The sequence below is a fragment of the Rattus norvegicus genome, chromosome 2 (genome assembly GCF_021556685.1).
Source record: "Rattus norvegicus strain SHRSP/BbbUtx chromosome 2, alternate assembly SHRSP_T2T, whole genome shotgun sequence".
Lineage (NCBI taxonomy): Eukaryota > Metazoa > Chordata > Mammalia > Rodentia > Muridae > Rattus > Rattus norvegicus.
Window position 1 is genome coordinate 37,856,015 of NC_141535.1, and position 24,286 is coordinate 37,880,300.

The 24,286-nt window shown below is 43.6% G+C and overlaps 1 protein-coding gene across 2 annotated transcripts in view; it reads right to left on the reverse strand.

The window, feature by feature from the left end:
• Positions 1-765: 765 nt before the first annotated feature.
• Rgs7bp (regulator of G-protein signaling 7 binding protein) overlaps positions 766-24,286 on the reverse strand; it is a 94,998-nt gene continuing 71,477 nt past the window's right edge. The window contains exons 4-6 of one of the 2 annotated variants that reach the window (XM_087618026.1): positions 16,532-16,679; positions 12,991-13,061; positions 766-3,756 (exon numbers count right to left, since the gene is read on the reverse strand). In XM_087618026.1, the coding sequence (XP_087474152.1) occupies positions 3,665-3,756; positions 12,991-13,061; positions 16,532-16,679 (311 nt within the window). In that variant the 3' untranslated portion in view covers positions 766-3,664. 2 annotated transcript variants of the gene reach the window in all.

The window sequence follows — 24,286 nt, forward strand, 5'->3', positions numbered from 1 at the left end:
AATTGCACCCAGGAGAGGTTTACTAGTTATTTCTACATAACTTAATTATCCAGACTTTTCTCAGATTTGAAATGTAGTGTTCTCAGTTATTTTATGTCATTGGATCTATTGTGGTTGATGTAGTTACCTGTGAGAATTTACTGTGAGGTCAACATAGTATGACTGCTTTTCCTTATTTTACCTTTAGTTACGGGAAAGGTAAGCATATTCTGTGGCAATATTTTAGAACAAAAGGAGAACACAGATATTGCTTAGGCACGGATGTGTGGGGAAGGGATTTAAGCTGCACGGTAATTCTTAATTTTCTCAACCCTGAGACTTTCACAGTCTGGAAGTCGTCGCGGGCTCCTTGTTAATCAGGCCCACTGGCAGGTTTTCTGGAATAAATAAGGTGCCTTGCTTATTTGCTTTGGTCTTTCTGAAGCTCAGCTTCCACTAGGTGGCAGTCTTGCCTAAATCTGAGCATCCTAACGGTTCACAGGAGTAGGAAGGAACACACCAGCTTGAGAGTGCACCCCCCCCCCCTCCACCACACCACCATTAGGGCCCTTCTGCTTCTTCAGCTTGCTTTGTACCCCATTAATGAATGGGACACAGCGCAAGTTTGCAGTGAGTCTGTGTCTAGACGCCGAATATCAGTGGTCAGACTTTAAAGTGATACTTTGGCCTGAAGGTTACGTCATGTGTCTTTCCCAAAAGAGTCTTTGAGCTTAGCCCCAACTGATTTAGAGCCCAGAAATGTGATTTTAAACAAAACATTTGCGCTAGAGTTCAGATGATGTTTACTTTCTTTAAACATGGCGATGTTTTTCAGGTTTCTCACAAAAAAGAAAAAAAAATATACTCATTATAATTTGCAGGAAAGCCTAAAATAGAATATAAAAAGTATGGTGATAAAATGAGTGTGTGTCACAAAAGGGTGCCATATTTTCCTGTTTGTATACATGGGTTTGTGAGAGAATACTCAGTGTTTTCCTCAGACCCCTACCGATCGACTGGCTGCTTCTGTTGAGTTCAAAGACCGTTTCCCTCAAGGAGCAGAGGCAGTAGAACTTTAGCTCATGGACCCACACCAGAGGAAGTCCTTGGGCAGGTAACAGGAGAGAGGGGCAGCTCCTACTGGATGTACTCAGCATATCCAAGGGGAGGGGTGAATTGCCCAGGGCAACCGTGAGCTAATGTAGTTATCAGAACCTTGATTATTAATGCTGCTTTAGGACCTGCTACTAAAAAAAACATGTGTAAATCTTGGAGGGTGTCTATCTATGGGAACTATAAAACCGAGCAAAGATTGGAAACCAAGCACTGAATAAAACATAAGGTGGTTGACTCTATTACCTCAGATATGGAAAGTCTAGCTAGGTAATTAGGCAAATTCCCATCTCCATGAATAGCTACGGCCTTCTCAGAAACGGAGGTGAGACCTGAATTTTTTTTTTTAACAGTCTTCAGTTGTACAAAGGACATTTGCACAGAAGGTGTTGTCGCCACGCTGAGACTAAGGAGAGAGCTGGCACAAATGAACGAAGCAGGAGAGGCTGAGGTCAGGCATCCACAAGAGCGTGCGCTGTGCGCCTCAGGCTTTATCAGTTTAGTACGTTTGCGTGGGTTGCTAGGAACGAGGCTGGAGTTAAGCTTTCAATCCAGTCAGGGTGTGGGAGATAACAGAGACAGGAGCTGAGATGGTGCCGGTTTAGAAATAACGGCTCATAAATGATAAAATGAGATAACCTTGGAGTTTATGTCATTTGAAATGACCTGCGATCAGGAGAGAGGAGTGAGTTTTATTCAAGATGGCGGGCCAGGAGTGTTGGGAGTAGTTCCTGGTAAGGAGTCTTCAAACAGCACATTCTTTCCACTGTTTCACGAAAATTCCATTCAGAAAGCTGTATGTAACTTATAGCTTGTCAAAGGTCCTTCTCTTACTGAATCCAGTCACACCAGTAACAGTACACTAGCTAACAACTTCGTCCTGCATAGCTGGGTTGGGGGTGGGGTGGGGCAAGAATATGGCGGACGGCAACTGGTGGATTGAAATGTAGACCTACGATAGACTTGGGAGACCTCTTCCACGCCTGAATTCTTTCACTTTTGATACATAAAGATAGGAGAAAATTCCAAGTGCTGTAGATTACCTTTGTAGATTTTAGGTTGAACTCTGTGAAATTGCTTGTTTTATATAATAGATCAAAAACAGTCAAATACCAGCCATTTCACAGAATTCAACCTAATACAATAATTGTCCACGCTCTTTCCCTCTTCCAGAAGGTGAAAGGCTTTAAAATATTTAGTTTTTAGGCCAGAGTATTAATGTACAAATAAGCGCTCCCCAGGGCTGGGATTAAAGTCACTTACAGGCAACTAATCTGTCCCTCTTAAGATTGGACACCAGTGCCTCCAGTCTGACTTGGAGATCTTTCAGGGCAGGGAACAAAAGTGCAAAGACTCCTGGGGAATTCCATCCCGGGAAAGGGCCAAAGGAAGGACAGGAGGAACTAAAACAGGATTTGTAGCATATTACAAGTTTGTGGGAAATTGAGCGCAGCAGAGCCATGAGCAGGACAACACAGCGTGTGGCGCCCTCTTTTCTAAGATACAGTATTGCTTAATGTGTCCTGCTCTCAAGAGTCCAAGCATAAGACAAGACACAGAGTGCACGTTGGAAAAGTCATATCTGCATAGTCATCTAAAATGAGACAAGCTAAGCTTAACTAAAACATCTTTTTTTTTTCATTCATAATGTAAAATGTTAAATAGTTTTATGATCTGAGCTAATTCCAGCATGCCTATAAGATTTAACACTATGCTGATGTGCGGACCCATGCTTCAGGTTTCAATCCAAACAAAATGTGATAATATTCAATTTTACATCTGAGGGTAATTGTATAGGTTACTACACCATTTCTTAACTGGATAACTTCATTTCTTTTTTTCAAGAAGCTTAAAAAGACACCATTGGATTAAAAGAAAGTTAGTTGCCCATATGCATTGTTCGAAGATAGTAGGATTACTGTGTATTTACAAAATGTATTTTTCATATATGATTCTGTTGTATTATAAATTAAGATTTTTTTTACGTTGACACTTAGAGATTCTGACAGAATGGAAGACTAAATGTAAATGAGTGAAGAGAAAGCTACACATGAGGTGGTGTGTGTTTGGTTATAATATTCCTAATGATACTCATAGATTGGATTCTTGAACAGTTCTGCTGTTTTAAATAGATTTCTATGTTTAGAGACGTCTTTTATATCTGATAAATTGTTAACATATCAGCAAGAGTTACAGATATACTATTATATGCGAAATATTTTTTTCTGTATAATACATTTAAAAAACCTTTATATAATTTAAAAATCATAATTCTTGCATCTGTCATGGCATGGTTCAGAGCAGACATGCACAATGTCAACTTTTTAAAAATCCCTCTAAAAACAGGCTGCGCCTCTTTGAATCTGTTCTTTTTTTTTTTTTTTTCCTCTCCTTGATGGCAGCTGCTTTCAAGTGTGAAATCATTTAAAAGGGCGGGGAGAGGCAGATAAAAGTAATAAGGAAGCCTAGAAAACGTGGTCAAAACCATTCTCAGTGTTCTGCGGTGTGGAGGTCTTCCGGTTCTGTTGGTGTTTTTCAGGTGATCTTGGCGGTGAGTTTCCAGAAGACCCACCTAGCTGGAGACAAGACAACATAACCCGAAGAACCTTCTCTTCCGTCTTCTGACCATGGGGTAGGGAGTTAGATTCAGAAGGCTGCTGTCATCTGCGATGGGACAGAGCGCGCACAGGAGTGAGTTACAGACAAAACAATCTGCTCATTATGAGGTGGCTTTAAAAACCCACCATCTGTCTACCACGTTTTAAACCTCAGCCATGTTGGACCAGGTAACGCTGTGTTGTTGGAGGCTATCTCGAGCATTGGAGGACTTCATTAACCCTTTATTGTTAGAGGCTATTCCCCCTCCCTGAAGGACCTCATCAGTGTTCTTGGTGTGGCCTGGGACAAAAAACTCCAAGGCTGACAATCGCTGGTTACAATTAAGTTGAAACTGCTCAGAGATAGCCTTTCAGTTGGGAGATGTTTCACACACCTTAATAGAAACAATCCAGCTCCCAGTAAGCTTGTCTTGTCTTCTAAACCCACCTTCTGTGACCCTCATCTGTCACTCAACCTCACTAAATTCCGATGTCCTTAAGTATAAATTTGGGACATCAAAATTAATAGTGAGTGATACTTACCGTAAGTGAAGATGAAATGGAAAAAAACTTAAAAGCAGTTTACTCTGAGGGCAGCTGAGTGCCTCAGTTAAATAGATAATTAGTAACTATTTTCCCTTACATGGGACAATTTTCTTGGTTCCATTCAATTTTCTTCTTGTCTTAGAAGTTTATGCTATATTCTGTTGTGTCTTTCCATATATATATATAATTTGATCACACATTGTCTTAGTTACAGTTTTATTGCTGTGAAGAGACATCATAACCATGGCAATTTATATAAAGGAAAACATTTAATTGGGGCTGGCTTACAGGTTCAGAGGTTTAGTCCATTATTATCATGGTGGGTAGCATGACAGCACTTCCTCCAAGAAGGTCATCCCTCCTCTCTCTCTATACACACACACACACACACACACACACACACACACACACACACACACACACGTGTGCATGCCTGTATGGTATATGTATGCATGTATGTGTGTGTGTATGTATGTATGAATGTATGTATGTATGTATTCTGGTCAGATTGATAAATATTGAATCAACACTTTGAGGGTCAAAATTTTAGGGTGAAAAACAAGCAGAGAAAGAAATGAACCAGTAGATTAATTTGCTCTTCTGAGCTGAGTTTTTAAAACCTACTGCGGTCTAGAAGAGAAGCAATAGGGAGGCCCTGGGAGAGCAGTATTGGCCAGCATGGGTCTCAGAGGCTACAGGCAGAGTATAGGCTGGGAATTGCCAGCAGGGGTGGGGCTAGCACAGGGGCGGAGCTAGCACAGGGGCAGAACTAGCATAGGGGCGGAGCTAGTACACAGTCTTGGGTCTTGGTGTGACAAAAGGGATGGTTGGCATTGATGAAGGCCAGGTGGCTTTTCAGAATGGGGTTGAGGGGCTCCCCTTTCCCATTTCCAACTTTCAAGAAAATAGAACCTTGGCAGGGCCATTCTCCAAAGTTAGGTGAAGGCGTGGATGCCGGGAGGGAGGCTCACTATATTAAGGAACTGGTTTGTAGTTGACGTTTGCTTTTCTTTGTTACAGAGACTAGATGTTCAGGACAAAAATAAACCCTGACTTCCTGAGTCTCTTATAAAACTATTTCATCCAGGTACCGGAATCCCCTCACCTTCCCTTAAGTCTCCTCTGTGTCAATATGTCCTATTTATTAGCAAATGAGTTCTGACCACCCAAACTGACAGGGATCAATGGCGATAAATTTAGCTGTGCCTTGAGAAGCATGTTTAAACCAAAAAACAAAACAAACAAACAAACAAAACCAAAACCCAAAAAACAAACAAAAAACCAGATGTCCAGGTAGGCATAGCAAATGACCTTAACATGGTCACCTTTCTTGTCTCTTGTAAAACTCAGATTCTTCAAGCATGGACAAAGACAGGTCCATTTATGTTCTTTTAATTGTGAGAAAATAATTTGTAATTATCCAGGCCACTGTCTTTTGAGAGCTCAGACTACTGTCTCTACCTTCTATATTTAACTTGTCTCAGAAGAGCTAAGACGCTGGAGGAAATGCTAGGCCCTGTGCCTGAGCACGGGCATCACTGTGCAGAGGGGCCATCACAGGCAAATCATGTTTTTAGAACAGAGAGAAATCATACATAAATACATAACTCAGGTTTTTGTCATTTCTGGGACTTTTATTTTAACTACAAAATGGTCAGTGAACTCAATCTAACGGGATAGGGCTTTGAAGGGTAGCTAGCTCACGCTCTCTTTAGATAATGACAACCCTTCCTGAAATTCAAGCTCGCTGGCAAGTCAGGGCTTTTTTGAAGCAGAGTCATCAAAACGAGGAAGATATTTATAGATAACAAAGATCCCCCCTCTCTCTGACTTGTAATATCTACCATTTAAATTCCTACATCTCATTTCCCACCACACAAGGAAGTGTCTGCTGTACATTTACGAAGGAAAGTACGTCGGCACCTACTGTTATCACAGGGGTGTCCTGCTATCTTTTTTATGTTAAAAGCACAGAGGTGAGATTTTCACCATGACTCTTGTTTACTCATTACAGTAAATAAAAAAGCCCTTTCTGTAGAAGAGCCTTGTATTCCTCCCATCCCACCTTCTTTGTAAGTGTGTATGTTTCATATAGGATATACATACATGTATGTGCAGGGTATCTATGCTGCATAGATATGTGTACACATGCATATGGGTCACTTACAAGTGGTCATAGTCTAAAGTGGATGGGAAAATGCTGACACTAGGCAAAGGCCATGTTACTGATTGAGGATGGCTACTGGCTTGGGTGTCTTTGACGTGCATTTGTGTCTCCTTTGTCTAGACTACAGCTTTTCGCATCATCACCGTGTATGGAGGAGAAGCAAGAGCTTGGAAATACTTGCACAATTTGGAACAGCTTTAAAGGATGACAACAGCTGCAGTAAGTTCTAAGGTTCAACAAATTAGCAAAGATGGACAGAACGGTTTGATGCTAGCTCAACTCCAGGCAAAGACATCCTGCAGCATGGACTGACATCTCGCCTGATTTCTGAGGGGCTGCCGAAATAATGTGAACCAAGTGCAACATTCCCTGACTCTGCTTAAACTCTCTGGGCAAGTCTAGTGGACTCGTTAGGGAGTTGCTGGTCTTTACTGTAAATGAATGTTTGAGTGTGGCTTTTTACGGCTTTCCCCCAAAGTGCACAATTTCACAAAACCATAACTAAAGAGAGCTTGAAAAATGAAAATGGAAAGTGGGAAAGAAAATGAAGAAAAGTGGGGGAGAAAGTAAGGGAAGGGTAGAGCAGGAGCGGCCATCAAGAGTCAGTCCAAGGACCTGGGGTGGCTTAGGAAATCTGAGGCTCTTTCTCTATTACTCAGTTCTCTTCTGCTAATATTTGTTACTTTGGTATACTTTGGGAAAAATAAGAGGAACAGAATACTTAGAAGCTTCAAATGATAATCTGAGTTTAAAGCTTTGTTCTCAGACATAGTTAAGAGAAATAGCCAGAAAGGAGTTGTTGTCTTTGAAACAACTCTTCTATTGCTCCCTCTATATCTGTATGTACATATGTGCATATACATGCATATATGCAATTATGTATTATATATATTACCTATATGCTATATTATATAATATGACAACTATATAACATACCCTTTATATAACTATATAATATACTATATATTAAAAATATATATCACATATAATGAGGCAGAGAGTGTGAGAGGGAAAGGACTTAGTGGCTCTTAAATGACTGCTGTACTAGCCTCCTCTGAGCGCTTTCAATGCACAGATTACTGACTTTGCCCCCAGTTTCTTGACCAGTAGGTCTGGGGCAGAACCAGAAGAGCGGCATTTCTTAAATGCTCCTAAAGCTCCTGACTTTACAAGTCATAAGGGCAGACCTCGAGGACCACTAAGTGAACAGAGGACCTACTGAGTGCAAGGCTCTTAGGTGATGCTTAATCTGCTTGCCAACTTGGTGGGATGTAGATTCATCAAGAAAACAAATCTCTGGCTGTGCTAGGGAGGGGCTTGGTAAATGGCGTTAGTTCCAGTGGGAGGGTTTGCCCTCAAGGTGTGCACTAGTCCTCTATGGAGTCCTGGACTGAGCTAAGAGAGATGAGCATCACACTCATGCTCTCCTGTCTATGGAAACGATGTGACTGGTGTCTGCTGAGGCTTAGCAGACCTAAAAACGCCCTGTGCTTCTTCCCCCCAAAGCCTTCCCTACTGGTATCTGCCATGCTAGATGTGATGTCCTGGAACTGTAAGCCAACAGGAATGCATCCTTCCTTCCTCCAGTTGTTTTGGTGAGGCCCTTTTGGTACAGCAATGAGGTAGGTAACTAACACGTCCTGTGCTGGGTAGTAAGGATCGTATCAAAATGGAGTTTAAAAGAAACATGACCTCTGACCTAAAAGAACTTTTCATGTCGAGCTGTGAGACTGCATTTACCAAAGCACCAGAAAGATCCAAATACGGTGCTGTGAGAATTCCCCAAGGAGAGGGGCAGAGATGTCACTCCCATGTAAAGGACATCACTCACGGAAGATTTGTGTAGGCCTTTGGTGACCATTCTTGGTCAAAAGGAATGAGAAGAACATAAGTGTTTGTTGAAGGGGAGGCATTCCGAATGAAGGGGGTAGCATGAACTCAGACAAAGAGGCACCAATGGCAGCCCTGGTCAGGTTCAAATAAATAGTCTAGTCAGGGTGGATCAAAACATTTATAAAGGAGTGGACAGCACCAACAATAACTGCTTAAAACAATCCCCGACATAGGCCCACTGTCTATTTCTTCTTTGCCTGTACGTACACTTCCCTTCCCCTGCAGCCTGCCCTCCCTAGTTGACCGGCAATCTCCCGCTCGAGATTAGCATCAGCTTTTTATTTCTAGGTACTTTCCGACTCTTCCATGCCTCTACCTCCTTTTCTGTTCCCATCAGTTCTGTCGACAATTGCCTGGCTAGATTAGCTACCTCTAATCCCATCTATCTTCCTACCATTGCTAAAAACAACCATTTATGGAAATCTTCATTTATTTATCCTTGCAGTCCCAGTTCTCTATCTCACTGAATAACCTTCCTCCTCCTGGCTTTCCTGTCCCAAATGCCAAGTCAGCAGCTTTGACCATCACCCCCAGTGACTACCTTGTGTCGAGTCCTGTGGATTGTGCGGCGTTACCCAGCCCAGTCACCCTACATAGCTAACTATTCCTTCTTGCAAACATCTTGGTTCATTTTTGCAATGTTCTTTCGGTTTTCCTCTTGGGATCCCTTTGTGAACTGGTCTGCTTTTGCTTTAAGCCTTACAGTTTTGCATTCCAGAGCATTCTCTTGGCAAATTTCCCAGGGGCAGTCTCTGCTGTGTGTAGGGCTCCAATGGCCACCACTCTGAAGATACTTAGATCTATTTCTAGCCTTCTTGGGTCATGTCTTCCCTCAATGCTACTAACTATTGACTGTCACCTCCAGGGTTCCTCCCTGCCTAAAACTATAGTCATGTTCTACCTTGAAGCCTCTTGCTTTCTTCTCTCAACTGAATAACTGATACCATTATTTATTCTGCTAGTTAAGACTGAGCCCAGATTCATCCTTGATCCGGCTTTCTCCCTCATGAATCATATCTGACCTGTCATATCTTCCTCCCTAGTTCTCTGGCATTACATAATATCTGAAGCATGTCTCATCTGGAATCCAGCTCTCGCCTCCTAACTGAATTCCATTCTGGAGCAGATTCAGTTCTTATGGATTCTAAGGCATGCTATTCAACTCCTGGATTCCACAAATGAGCAAAGATACCAACACATCCCGCAGACCTCATCAAGTCAGAATTGTAGCAAAGGTGAAACTGTCTTTCAGGCTTAATCTATTTCTGTTGATTTGTTTTGTTCTCTAACAGCACACATTTAGAAGACGCTTGTCCTTCTCTTTCCAATCTCCTTTGAGCCCTTGTTGGTAACCTTGTGGGCTCCCCACAGGTGGCTCCATTTGTAATCCATTTGACACAGCAAGCTGATCATAATTAATGAAGCTCCCTGCAGCACCGTCAATGACCCAGAATGGAGGACAGGAGGGGCACTGGAGCAGGAGAAGGGACAGCAGGCTTGGAGCCTGGAGACCTGGACATTGCCTGCAGCCCACCATGGAGATGCCACAGAACCAGGGATGCTTATTCTCCCTCTGGGTACCGGCATCTCCGAGCTCAGGCTCTAAGGGCACTGACAGAGAAGACAGTGCCCACAATGTGGGCAGCTCAGTGATGATCTAAATCCCTGCTCTTGGCCACTCTGCTTTCTTTCTTACTAAAAATCAACTTCAAGTGGACGTTTGTTGAGTAGTGAGTGGGAGGGACGTAATCCAATATTGACGCGAACCCTGGACCAGTTCCAAATGAAGAACTAAAATGGAGGCTGGGGGAGAGGAGAGTCTGAGCTGGCAGGGGTTCACATGGTCAGCAGGCCAAGTGCAAGAAGCCAGGACCATGAGTGACACCTTTCTCCCCTTTTCTGTTTCCAACACACATGCAAATAGAATAAAAACAGAAAGGAAATAAGCCAGGAAAGAAACAGATGGCTTTCTATAATGGTTTTCAACCAGTTAGAATTAGCTTTTGAGAACAAGGGTCTACGGGAAAGAACCGGAATACATTTTCCACGTGTTACCCCATTCCCTGTACACCTTAAGTCAGACCTGCAGAAGGTACAGACTACCAGTCCAGGGACCTTCTGTGGTCATCTCAGTCTGTGCGGCCAGAGATAAGAATCTGGATGATTTTTAAAATGAATTGAATGGCACGGCCTTATGTATCTGTCAAAAAAAATGTCCCCAGAGCTTGTTTATCCTTCCCTCAGGGCCTGTCTGCCCCCTTCCTCCAATTCTCACAGCTCTCTGCCCACTGCCAGCACACTGACAGCACACTGTGAGTGGAGGCCACGTTGCTAAGTGTCTGTATTTCCCCACAAAACGAAGGTGCCTGGATTTCCAAAAGTCCTTTGCTTCGACTATTCTTTTTATTATTAGAATGGGCCTGAACCACCTTGTGAATAAATCAAATTTTTATTTTCCAGATGGATTCATGATTTAAGACCTCGGATTATTTACTTGGGTGATTTCTTCCCTTTAAGTTTTCACGGAAAGCGCCACCGCTTGTCGTTGTTCTTTTATTTTACAAATCCACTGAAAAGTCCCAATAAGTTTTCCGTTTATAAAATACAAAAATATTCCTATTATACCTTCTGTGATTTTGAAAGTTACCGAATTAAAATGAATTTTTCCGTTTCCCGTTAACGCACAGTTCCACCATGGCTGTCTGGACTGGCACTAGATGTGGAAGGAAGTTTTAAGATGGGTTCACACGGAAAAACACAGATTTTGTGGCATTCACAAAATTCAGACTGGGTACCCTGGGAAGTTACCCTCCTGGGAAGCTGAATGCTGCCTCAGTAAGAGGGCGGGGTAATGTCCATAGGGGAGATTGCCAAACCTATCACTCCTAATGTGTGCTCCAATTAAAGTCCCAGAGGCCTATTCTCTGACGTCAAGGCTGATTGGACACGGATACGACACGTGATCTCTGCAGGCTGAGCTCTGCTTACCGATGCTTCAGAGTTCTGAGCGAGTCTGCGTGGTGTAGCAGCTAAACAATAACAAAAGTTTCCAAACACAAGGGCAAAGCAGTCCCGGGTTCCTTTCAGAACTTTATTTTCTCTCTCCCACATCCTACTCAACAAACATCTCCTTGAAGTTGATTATCAGTTGATTGCTCTTTGTAAGGTCAATGCTAGGTATGCGGTGTATCTTGCCTCTCTGAACCTCAAGCCACCGTCTGAAGTATGCGACATGGTCTCCCCTGACTCCTTGAAATTTCCAGAAGTCAAACCACTTGCCCGGGGTCGCGGCAGAGCCAGACTCTGGTTCAAGCCTAGCTTTAATGGAAGCCCTTCATCCTAAATCCACAGGCGCTTTTAGCAGCTGCTTTGTAGTCCTGTTACTATACGTCTACTTTCCCCCAGGACTGGTTCCCAGCACTGGGCCAGGCCTCTGTGAGCAGACTCTACAAGCTTACTTGGAATTACCTGTCCTGCTTCCTGCCCTGCCACATATTCGGACCCAGGCCTCCAGCACAGTGCAGCTTAAGCAGCGTCTCAGCCTTTGTCTGGTGTTCTCGCCTGCTTCCACCTCTCCACCTTCTGCTGATAGCTCTGAGCCAAGAGGCACTTCAGTTCCGCTGCCAAGTCGTCCTCCTCCTCCCTCCCCTTCACTCAGCTTCACTTGCTCCCAGGCAGACAGTATACTGCCCTCCCTCCTGCACAGGCTTTCTTTGGTAGAGGAGATGGGCGTTTTTTTTTTTTTTTCCTTTGCCTCTAAAGAGCCTTTCCCTGCCTCTTGGTACCACTTTCTGAAGCTAATGCTTCACTCATGGCTGCTCTAGCTAAGTCTGCTTAATGTAAAGCACTTATTATTCACTTCTCTGCGCATCTTCAGTCCTAGAGTCCTGCAAAGATTTAACAAACGTTTATTGTTTGTGCCGCGTGGTAATTCTAACTGTGCTCCAGGATCCAGATGCCCGGCATCTAATAGCTAACAAAATCAGGACCATCCCTTATTCCGGTGAATATCCCTTTACGGGTCTCTGTCAGGTTGGATCCTTTTGCATCCTCCGGAGACGAGTTCAAATCCACAGCCCGGTCATTTTACTACAATCTGTATGACTTTGGAAAAGCCGACTAACCCCCACACCTCAGTTCTCTGCAAATTAGGAAGACTAATAGAATCTTCCTAAATGATCGTTAGATTTTAATAGGAGACTGGAAATCTAGCTCAGTGGTAGACTGCCTGCCTAACATGGAAGGCCCTAACTTTGACCCCTAGTATGGGAGAAACAAACAAATGAAAAAAATTGTAATTATGTTAACAAACATAGCGGATACATGTGAAGCACTCAGGACAATGATACACCATGTGTCCCCAATTGACTTTCTATTATTCCTTTTATATAATTAAGCATGTAAATGGAGGGATATTTCTCCAGTAGTCTGTAAACCTCCTGCAGACCGGGGCCACGTTCTTGGTCCTCTTCTAGAGGCAACCCTGGTGTGGCTCTTTCCACAGTACAGGACAGGTCTGTCAGGGATGTGGGCATCCTCTTTCCATCAGAGGAAACGCACTCACCAAGACTACAGCTCCATCCACTCTCTCTAAGAAGGCTCCCTCTCTCTGTGGGAAACCCTTGCAATGTCTCGCTGAGAAAGCAACTTCCAAGTCCAACACACTCTGCCTCGAAGAGAAATCCCAAGACTCACCTTGATTTTTCAGCGGTAAAGGCATCGTTTCCCTGAGTTTGCTAAGAAGGTTTTTCATTTCTCGCATGTCTCTGCAAAAGTTGACAGAGAGAAAAATTAGCCGCGTGTTTTCCCAAGTGAAGCCTCAAGCAGTGCGTTCTATGGGACGAATGAAGGGGCGGGATTCCACATCGAATTTTACCAGTTTTACTTTCTGATAGGCACACTGAATTTACTTTGCTTTTACAGGAAAGAATATCAAAGAGGATTTGGCTCCAGTCCTTGGCATCTCTGCTTTTAGCCTGACCTGGCTGAATTCAGTGGAGAGCGTTTATAATGAGGAGAGTACTGTGGATCTACAGGGAGAGGCCAAGGACACACAACTGGAACAGTGGGCTCCTGGGGATGCATCGCTGGGGCTGCGGTCAGATGGCTGTGCCCCTGTGCAGATGCCTTGCTGTCTGTTTTAAGTCTCCCCTTGCCATGAGCAGGATTAAATGATAGCAGAGCAGTAACTGTTACAGCTCTCTTGTTGTGTGCATCAAACCCGGGGCCTCAAGAATGCCCCTATCTCTATCAGCGAACTACACACGTAGCATTTGTTTCTTTGAGAACAGGTCCTGGAGGATGGCCTTGAGTTACTGACTTGCCTACTTCAGCTTCCTGAAGATGGGAAGTGCTGAGATGGGCTTGTCCCACCAGGATGGACAAGGGACACATTCTGAGATCTCCAGAGACGAGCTCTTCATAGTAGAGATGCTGGAAGAGAGGCCACCGGGGGCCACTGATGACTTGAAGTCAATTCCTAGGACCCCACATGCTAGAAGAAAATAGACTCCCAAAACTTGCCTTTTGGCCTGCATATGTAGCACACACTTATATACACATACACACACCTGAGTGCACATAAATGAAGAGATAAATAAATTTCTTTAAAAAATATTTGTGGGGGAAGAGAATTCTAACGTTGAAGTAAAGCTGGGTACACACGACTGTACATACAGCTACTTATGAGTCAGAGGCAGGTGGTCAGAAGCCCAGGCCTGCCTGGACTACAGAGTGAGCCAAGGCCAGCCTCAGGTACTTAGTGGGACCCTATCTCAAAACAGGTAGATAAGAAAAGGAAAATCCCCAAGTTAAAGGTTCTATATCTACTGCTCTTGTTTTAAGTTGAGGAGAGAACCACCACATAAGCTCAGATTTGAAATTTTCAGTCTGCTCCATGAAGCAGCTGTGTTTCCGGTGCTTCTCAGCAGGTTGGAGAAGCACTGTTGGGAGAGGCCACATACCCAAGCCAGGGAGGCATGACCACCCTCCATAAAGCCTCCACTAATTATCTCCAGCCGAGTCAGATGGGAGGGGAAGAACTAAGCGCATGCGCACCTCTGTTTATCACCTAAGCTCCCCCTGTATCCAAGAAGTGAACCTGATTGGGTTGACTTCCGGAATGGTCAGACACCAGTGACTTTTAAAGAGCTCCTCTAACGAGTTAAATGCCAGCCCAGTTTAAGGCGCACCGAGTACTGAGCAGAGAGAACCCTCATACCAAAGAAGTTCACCCCGGCGTGCGTTTCTTGCTGCCCCTTTCCCTCAAGCTTGCCCATCTCCCTGGACCAAAATCTGGACTAACATTCCACCCAGCAACATTGCCAGCATGGCAGGCTATCCTACTCTACACTTGGCGTCACATCTGATCAACTTTTTAAAGCATGAAGTGTGGGTCTAACTGCTGTCTGAGGTGTATGAAAAGGAAATAGTTTTGCAAATGGCTTCTGTCGCGACCATGACATTCTGACAGATGTACTCCCTTTCTCCGGGAGCAGAACAGAGAATCCTTTATTTTATAAATTAAGATACATAACTCTTTCATCATTTGTCCACACCTCTATAAAAAAGAGACAAACTTTATTGTTTGAATTACTGGATATCGGGGCTTATGCAAGTTATATTAATAGCACACGACTACACGGATGCTCCAATTTCCTATAAACATGGAATTATTTTACAACCTGAAAGTCGAACCATGATGGCTAAAACGCCGTTATGTTTTTTTCATTTCTAAAAATAAAAAAAATAAAATGTTCATTATCGTGTCAGTGACTCAGCCCCATACCCAGAGAAAACAGAGCAGATTTACCCCAGGTTCATCCGACTGCTCTGTGCTAGCTCTGAGGACATTCATAGCAAAGGGTTCAGGCATTAGCGTGAAGGCCTCATATTGGCCTCATTCTTTTTTTTTTTTTTTTAAGCTCTACAGAGTAAGTAGTATTTTCATTTCACCGTATTGATGGGCTGGGTCCTTGTTCTTATATTATTTGTGCTTTCTTTTCGCTGACGAAATAGAATCATTGTAGTTTTGTTTTTGTTTTTTCCTGTCTTGAAGGAAGTCTCTCTCTAGCAGTAAGCTGTGGAGGTCAGTGCATGAACTCATTCTGAAGGACCAGGTGCTTTGAAAAATCTATGAATTGGTCAAAACGCTAAGCAGGCTATTCCAAATACCCCACATCTAAGAATCTACTGAAGTGTCTGGATAATTTAGGTTCTTTTCCTTTAGACAAAAAGAGTGGTTTAGGAACTGGCCAATGGGTGAATTGAGATGGTAATAGTAATAGTTCTGCCTATTTCCTTCTAAAGTGCCCTGTTAGTTTTTGTTTGTTTGTTTGTTTTTGTTTTTCTGGTTCTTTCTCGTTTTGAGACCCCAAATACTGGGATTACAGCTGAGCACTGCCTTTCCTTTGCTTGGTCTCATTTCCCATGGGGATGGATGTGACACTTTGGATGAGGGAGATGGGCAGAGGTCTAGGTTCCTGAAATTGCTGTAGACCCTGCTACTGTCTGCCATAGGGTGTAGACTTCTTATGTGGCTTGAGCACTGAATGGTCCCCAAAGTTTATGAAGGCTTGGTCCCAGCTGGAGACGGTGTTGAGAGATGGTCGGACTGTGAGGGCTCTGACCTAATTGGCAGGTTAGTGCACTGATGGATCAATTATCTGATGACATTTTTGGGAAGCAGGGAAAGCTAGGAGGCAGGGCACATTTGGAGGAAAGGGAAGAAGGACCCTTGGGATGTTCAAAATGGAGTCCAAGGGTGTGAGGCTGACGGAGTGTCAAGGGATGAAGCATGAAGAAGAAGCAGGAGGAGGAGGAGGTCATATACCACCAGGGGTTGTGCCTTTGATGGCTACATCTTGTCTCCAGCCTCTCTGCTTTCACTCTGCTTCGTGGTTGTCAGGAGGTGAGTAGTATCTTCTGTCTTGGGCTCCCCACCATCCTCTCAGGCTTAAAGGCAATGGAGCCAGTGCTCATGGACTCTGTCTCCCGAAGTCAGGAGCCCAAACAGATCTTTCACCTTTGAGTTCTTAGCAGTTCTGTCGTAGTGAGAGACCCGACTACCACCTTGCTCTCTCCCCAGGTTCTCCTCTAAAGATTGGGTAGACTCCAAGTTCCCGCCAACCTAGCTGTTCTGTCAGACCATAAAAAGTTCCATTTCTCATGAATCTGAGAACCCCAAGAACACGGGCCAGAGGAAGATCAGCGTCCACTCAGGGGACATCCCACTTACCTTTCAGTGTTTTCAATATCTGTGGCCACCTGCCAGGACTGCTGCTGGCTATCTAGAGGGGATGACAAGGAGTCCTCCAGGGCAGGCGTTTCAGCATTCTCTTCAATTTTACTGTCCAGACTCTTTGCTCCCCCACTAGCTTCTTTTCCTAATGAGAAGGTAAGGAGAAGGGGGGTAAAAAAAATCAGCAATGCAATATCTCTACTCAGGATGCCTTAATAAAGACTGCTATGCTTTGAGTCAAATGCCTCATTAAGCCCAACGTCTCGCTGTGGTATGAAGCAACTGTGTGTGTGTGTGTGTGTGTGTGTGTGTGTGTGTGTGTGTGTGTCTTTGTGTATATAGTATGCTCCTACAACATTCTGGAATGATAGTTGAGGTCAATACCACCTAAAGGTGAAAACAAGTTAAGAGCATTACCTTTGATGAGGAGTTGCTTTGTAACCTGGCATGAGTGACTTCGATAACCCTCTTGGGAGCAGGGATTTAGCCTGTGAACCTAAGCTGGGTTTTTGCTCTCAGAGCCAGGCGTGAGTGTCAGGGTCAGGAGCAGGTGACACTCAGCAGGGAGAGTGGGAGCCTCCTGCTGTTATCTCTGATCCTGGACACTGACTTTCTCAGGCTACCACAGAGCATTTCCTTGGCTCTCCAATCTCCTTTAACACAGCAGCAGTCTATGTGAAGAAAATGCGGCCCAGTGATGCAGCAGTCCTGTGTTGACGTGACAGACTTATCAGCTGAAAGGCCTCATCCTGAGTGACTGCCCAGCCTTAACTAAGACTTGTGCTTGTATGACTGGTCTCAAATAAATCCCCAAACAACACTAAACATTGGTTCCACCACAAGGTGACATGAAATTAGATGGAGGATCACAGCCCTTGGTCTAGGCACATATTTTGTCATAATCTCCTATTTTACCTTGAAACTATTTATAGCCACAGAGGAATATTACTGTGGAAATGACCCACAAGGTCAGATAACTCAGCTTTCACCTACTCCGGCTTCTTTATTTCTTTATTTGCTCCTCAGTTATGTCCCAAATAAATATTTCTTGAGTATCAGATAAGTTCCAAACACTAGGCTTGGTAGTGTGTGTGTTTATGTGTGTATGTGTCTGTGTATTTTCATGTGTGTGCATGTATGTGCACGTGTCTGTGTATTTGCATGCATGTGCATGCATGTTTGTGTGAGAAAGACTGGTTTTCTCCTCCTTCTCTTCTTCCTCCTGGCTGTTTTGCTGATCTCCTCTCTCTTTTCCTCCTCCTTCGCTTCTCCTTTAGACAAGGTCTTGTTACACAGCCCTAGATGTATGGACAGTATGTAGCCCAGGCTGGCCTCAAACTCATGGCAATCCCTCTGTCTCAGTTTGCTGAGCGCTGAGATGGCAGGCACGAGCCACCAGCAGATAATAATAAAAACTATACAAAATGTTGTTGTTTACCATTGTGCAGTTTGGAGAAAAATGTCTATCTTGTGATTTATACTCTTTTACTCAACTTTATTTTTTTTTATTTTTTATTTTTTATTTATTTATTTATTTTTTTTGGTTCTTTTTTTTCGGAGCTGGGGACCGAACCCAGGGCCTTGCGCTTCCTAGGTAAGCGCTCTACCACTGAGCTAAATCCCCAGCCCCTTCAACTTTATTTTTAATATGTAGACATAGTTCTAGAGAAATCGAAATGCCTGTCATTGAGCATTTACGACGTAGAAGCTCTTAGCTGGGCCTTCACAATGCTGGTGACAAACAAACCAACCCTCACGCTTGTGAGAAGACTGGCCCCTGGGGGAAGTCTGTCCTGTAGTAACTGGTGATGGCGCTTCGTCTTCAGTCCACTAAGTTAGCAATACAAGGAGAATGGACACACCACGAAGTGGGGACTGTGCACACTTCCTCAAAGCACAGCAGCAAGGGACCCTGGAGAAGCCAGGCGAAGCATAAGCACAAGTGGACTGGTGGGAAGCTGTGATCTTTGGTGGTGTGCTTTGTGCATGTTGATCCCGGGGCAGGCAGCTTGCCTGAAGAATCGTTTCTCCCAACTTTTTGGGGGTAAATTAATTAAGCACATAATTTAGCAGGTTATCATGTCACAGTTGGAGGGCAATGACCTCTTAAAGCCATTTGCATTTGCCTTCAGACACAAGTACAGTTGTCCCGTTGCCACCACCTCTGGGCAGAGTTCATCCCTGGGCTTGAACGGGGTGACTTGGGAGAGGGCCAAGGGGCACTTCTGGGGAAAGCCCTCTACTTTTTAAACTTTGACGATGACGTGGTGAAGACATGTGTGGAATATACCTTTGATGGATGACTTCAGAGGTCTGTGGAACAAAGGTTCTTAGCCTTTCTGTGCCTCAAACTATGCATCCTTTCCCTCCTCTCCCTCGCCCGCCGTGGTCTTGCTGAAGTTCTATTGGCTACGCACAGAGATCTATGTTCAAATGAAGTTTCTCTGAGAACTCGATGGCATTGTTCTCTCAGCTTCTATTTATAGCTAGTGACGGCTTCTGTACGTGCTCTATTTATGGATCTCTGAAAAGTTGTAGGGTATAATCTTTAAACTTTTGAATCCTAAAATGGCTTCTAAATATGTCTCTGCATGAGTTCTTTTTTATGTTATCTTTTGAAGCTTGATTAGGATTTACCCTTTATTTTCAAAAATTACCTGTAAGAGGGCATCTAAAATTATATATGAATTTTACATATATTAACCATTTAAATATAAGCTGCAGGCCTTACTAATACACAGTCATAAATACTTGGTCCTGTGAAGGCTCCACTCCCAGGTGGGGAAATGCCAGGGCAGTGCGGCTGGAGGGAATGGGTGGGTGGGAGGGGGCATCCTCATAGCATCAGGGGGAGGGAGGATGGGAGAGCAGGGAACCAGGAAAGGGGGTAACATTTGAAATGTAAATACATAAAATATCCAATAAAAAAGGAAAAAGAAAAAAAAAAGAAACCCTTCCTATGGTTTGAATTTGATGCCTGGGTTTAAAGTGTCTTTGGATTTGACTTCTTTCTTTCTTTTTAGAGAACTTCTCTATCCTTTGAATTCCTTTTTTTTTTCTTCCCGGCCTTTAAAAAAAATCTGCTTGGTGTCCTCTTTTCTTTCCTTCCTCTGAAATTCAATCTGAATCGCCAGTTTGGAGACGTTCTTTAACCTTTTTGATCTGCTGAGGTCCCCCTTGTCTTGTGTTTTAGAGTTATAGGCATTGTTCTGTGTTTCCCAGGCTCTACTGTTTCCCTCTACAGTTAGTTGGAAGGGGCCATGTGATAATTACAGACAACGCCAGAACCGTCCTAAACATTCACCTATAGAATTCTCATGTTTTCTGAAAGCTGGATGAATGTCCCACCGTAACTCTGACTACATTGGACTATGCCACAAATGAATTTATTGTTCATATCTATTGAGATATAGCATTATTCCATAAAGCAATTACTCCGCCCTGACAACCTAATATGGACTTAATCTTTTCCTAATATATTTTTCTGTGATTTTGATGGAAAAAAAAAACAAACGTTTTTAGCTAGGAAGGGGAATACGCATACTTTTAGGTCGACATTTCTGTTGTGTTTTCCTCTCTAATTACATTCCCTTTCTGTTGACATAAGGTGGAAAAATGCAAGATATTCATCTACATATTCAATAAGCATTTCTTGAGTCTTTGCTCCAGGTTCTGTTGGATGCTGGGAATACACTCAAGACCACCAAAGTCTACAAAGAGCAACAGACAAGAAAACAGGGGATAAATGACAAACTGTATGTATGTGGCATCTTTGAAGGACAGGAACCAGCCCGGAGTTAGGGTGTCAGGAGCAGCTTTCTGAAGGAAGTCACCTCTAAATTATGATCCCAAATAAAGTTCAGGCCAGGGGGAAGGGCTAAGTGTTGAGCTGGGTAGAATTATATTATCTTAGGCAGAAGGACACACAGAAGATGTCTGTTGAGGTTCTACAAAGTGGTTTAAGATCCTTTGTGTGTGCTAGAGTTGGATACAGGGGCAAGTATGGGGCATTGCTGGTGGTGAGTGAAGTTATCAGGGTCAGTTTGTAGATGTTCTTCTGAGCTGCATGAAGGACGTAGAAGAAAAGATAGTGCTCTACACGCCCAATCAGTAACCCACTTGAGGTCTTCAGCCCCAGCTTCCCTCCTTTGCTGTGCTGGTCTTGGAATGGGAGACTTGTTATATAATACCTGGTTGGGCTCCCCATCCTGCTCTCAGGAAAGGAGATCAGCATGCTTCCAAATGGCGACTTCAAAATCGTATTTTGCTTTGCCTAAGAGAGTGACTATGCATCCAAAATCATTTCCTATTATGAAATGAAAAGTCCTGTCCCCTGAAAATCAATTTCAGGCCTCAGTGAACAAATATTTGCTTGGGGGAGGGGATGGGAGTGAGAATGAGAACGCCTGCAGAGTGCCTTGAAGCCACGCTCAGACAGCGCCATCCCTGTTTAGAACTAGGGCACTAAACTTTCGGTCACTTTCCTTAGGGTCTTGCAAAGACTTTTGCCTTCAGCTCCTTGGGAATTCACATGTATTTTTAGCCTGTTTATAGATAACAGAAGAGGGATGTTTGAGGGGAAATCGAGAGAAACAAACCATGGAAAGGAAGGCTGGAAATTCTCACATTCATTAGAAATGGTTCATCTCTCAGGAGGAAGAAGGCCACATCAGGTATGAGGCACCTCAGGAGGGCCACAGATCCTCCAGCCTCACAAGTTCTAGGTATTGGCCAGAAGACTGGGAGGGGCTCTTTTGGTCACACCTACCCTAGAGATCTCTTGTCTTCCCTTCTCTTAGTACTAAAGTCCTTATATGAAAAGATATGTATTTTCATATATTGCCCTTTTCTCCATCCCTTTTCTTCTATTCTTGCTTTTCCTCTTTTCTTCAGCCACCCAGTAACAGTCAGAGGGCACACTGCCACTGACAGGGTCTCCTTTCAGGACCTTAATCTGCTCTCCAGGGACCAGCAAGTCAGTATCACCCATGTGTGTACTTCTGTGCAAGAATCAAGACAAACCATTCTTCTCAGAGCTCATGTTGTATCCCTGCCCTGTCCTTTCCTTGATGGAAGAGGCAACTTTCCTATGCCTCGTGTGCCCTGACACATCATCTGTTGGGGATGGTCCTTACAGAAGAGGCTTTCAGGACAGCCTTTGTTCTGACTGAGTGGGAAGAACGGAATGAATGCAGCTTACATCAGAGGCACAGCTGCTTGTTCTGAGTGGCTCTCAGCTTTTCTGAGTCTGCACTGTGCAGGGAACTAAAGAAGCACAGGGTGTTTGCGGAGTAACCTACCTGTGCCCTCTCTTGCCTTAGAGAGCGTGCACTCGAGAGTGCGAATTGGTTATATTCATTCTGTAAGTTGCCGATCTATGTTAAGAATAACTTCAAGGTTTTTCTACATTTTGATAAGTAGACCTTCATTGTACCACAAAGCGTGTGGTAGAGAATAATGGTTATCCTGAACATGGGGCTCCTCTTCTGTACCCTATGTGATGAGGCACTATCCCCTTGCTATAATGCTCACTGTCCTTTTCTGTCTCCTTTGGTTCACTATGGTGCCACCAGTGACCCCAGAGTAGCATCTCTTGTGCTGACCCCATGTAGCTGTGTAAGGAAGCATTAGAACCAGGTTTCCCCAGAACACAGGAGAGAAAACTATTGAAAACAATATGCGAATGAATGAGGCTTTGCTCTACTCCAGCCTTTTTAAATCAGGGCAGAACAGTGTGCAAGATGCGTTTCCAATGTAACTAAAAGCAACTTTATCGCAATGGGTGTCGGGGCTGAACCATACAGTGCCTCGCTATATGAAGTTCAGTCGTATGGTGGTGACACAAATAGAGTAAGAGAAGTTTTTAGGCAGCCAATGGGATTATAGAATTTGGCTATGCGTATATTCTCTAAGCAGGACAGGCTTCTTGGTTGGAGATCTTTTGTGTTTGTGGTAAAGTTGTTTCCTTTCTGTCATCCAGGTCAGATTCAATATGTCCTCAGAGAACTTTGGCTCCTCCTTCTAAAGCAGCTATTCCATCCTGTCTTATTATATTGTGTATTCAATTTCGATTATTTGCATATTTGGAAGTTTTAGAACATTTGATTGCCTGTTCTTCTCCCTCTCCCTTTCTCACCTCTCTCCTTCTCTCACCTATCTCCCTCAACTCCCTCCCTCTCTCCCTCAACTCCCTCCCTCTCCCCCTCCCTCATCTCCCCTCCCCTCCCTCTAGAACACATACTCCTTAAAAACAGGACCCTCACAACCTCTGTCACTGCAGGTTTTCAGATCCCAGAGCAGCACCTCATGTATGACTGATGAACAGTGAGCATTGCTTAAAGAATGAATTCATGTTTTCCTCTTAGAATTTCAATCACAGTTTCTATTTTAGGGTTTATTTTGGTTCATTTCTTCTAACTCGATGTTCTATTTCAGTATCAATTGCTTCTTCTTACACTGGAAAATAAAGAATTGACTTGCGGCTAAATTCTATTTTTGTCTTTTTATCGCTTGTTTCTTTCCTTTGTGCAGATCATTTCCTTTGCATTTCTTAGCGAGATTCTGAATACACTGGACTCCGTCCTGCCAGTAACCTGTCCCTGTCTTGGTTCATCCTGTATTTCACTTGTATCTGGGCCATTAATTTCCATTAGTACATCTTGAGTAATCAGTTCCCAGGGTTCCAATCAAGTTCTGAATAAAAGATTTTTTTCAATATTTAACATTTCTCTTTTTCCCTTTTTGTGATGATGTCTCTACATATTCTGAAATCTGATTTTACCACAACAGTACATTTCAGGGGAAGCATCCAGCCTATCCTAGAGAAGTGGGAATGGGGGAAGGCGGTGCTGGTGGTGAGGTGGCCTGCCTTCACCTGACCTGGGGACACTTTTGCTGTAAGCTGTAGCTGAGAGTCAAGTAGAGTCAGAGAGGGCTCATGACAGAGCAATGTGAGACGAGGCTGGAAAAAAAAAACAAGCTTGCACAAAGGAGCCCTTTTCAGAATGGGCAAGTTCTCAAGACTGATTGAATGGGGAAGAGGAAGCGAGAGGAAAATGGTGGTCAAAAAAGCAGGATCTTAACAGTTCCCTTAGCAGCCTGCCTCCACTTTCTGCTGTCAGAATGAACAAAACCTGTGAGTTCACTTGCTACCGTGGCAGGAAGCCGGCATTAGTGGTCAGCATAATGCACGCAATCAGTAACAACAGATTTCTAACCTATGTAGGTGTGAGGAGAGGAGGGCGGGCATTTTTCAGAATCAGTGTGGAGATGGAATTATATGAAGCCACACTCCAATTTACAGCTTAAAAGTGTTAGGATATCAAAGTACAAAATGACTAAAATTATTCCCATCTGTCACGCAGCTCTTCAGAGTCACGCTCTACCTGATAGAACCCAATAATGTTTATTAAATGGAGGCTTTACCTCACATAGCCGTAATTTTACTTTAATTTCGTTGGCTAGGAAGAAGGGAAATCATTTTAGGAATATTTTTCTTCATTTCTTTGGCAAAAACATGATCCTGCAAAGCATAAAATGTCTCCAAAGGCATTGCTCCAATCAGACATATGAGATAGCAAAAATTTATGTACAGATATCAAAGAACAACACTAAGATCCATTGAAATGCTGTTGAGACTAAGGACAGAGAATTTGCTTAATTGTAGGAGGACAATCTTCATTATTAAATGCAAGCTCACTGCAGGAGCTCTAAAATGATTTGGGGCATACTTTCCCAGGGGGTGGGAAAAGC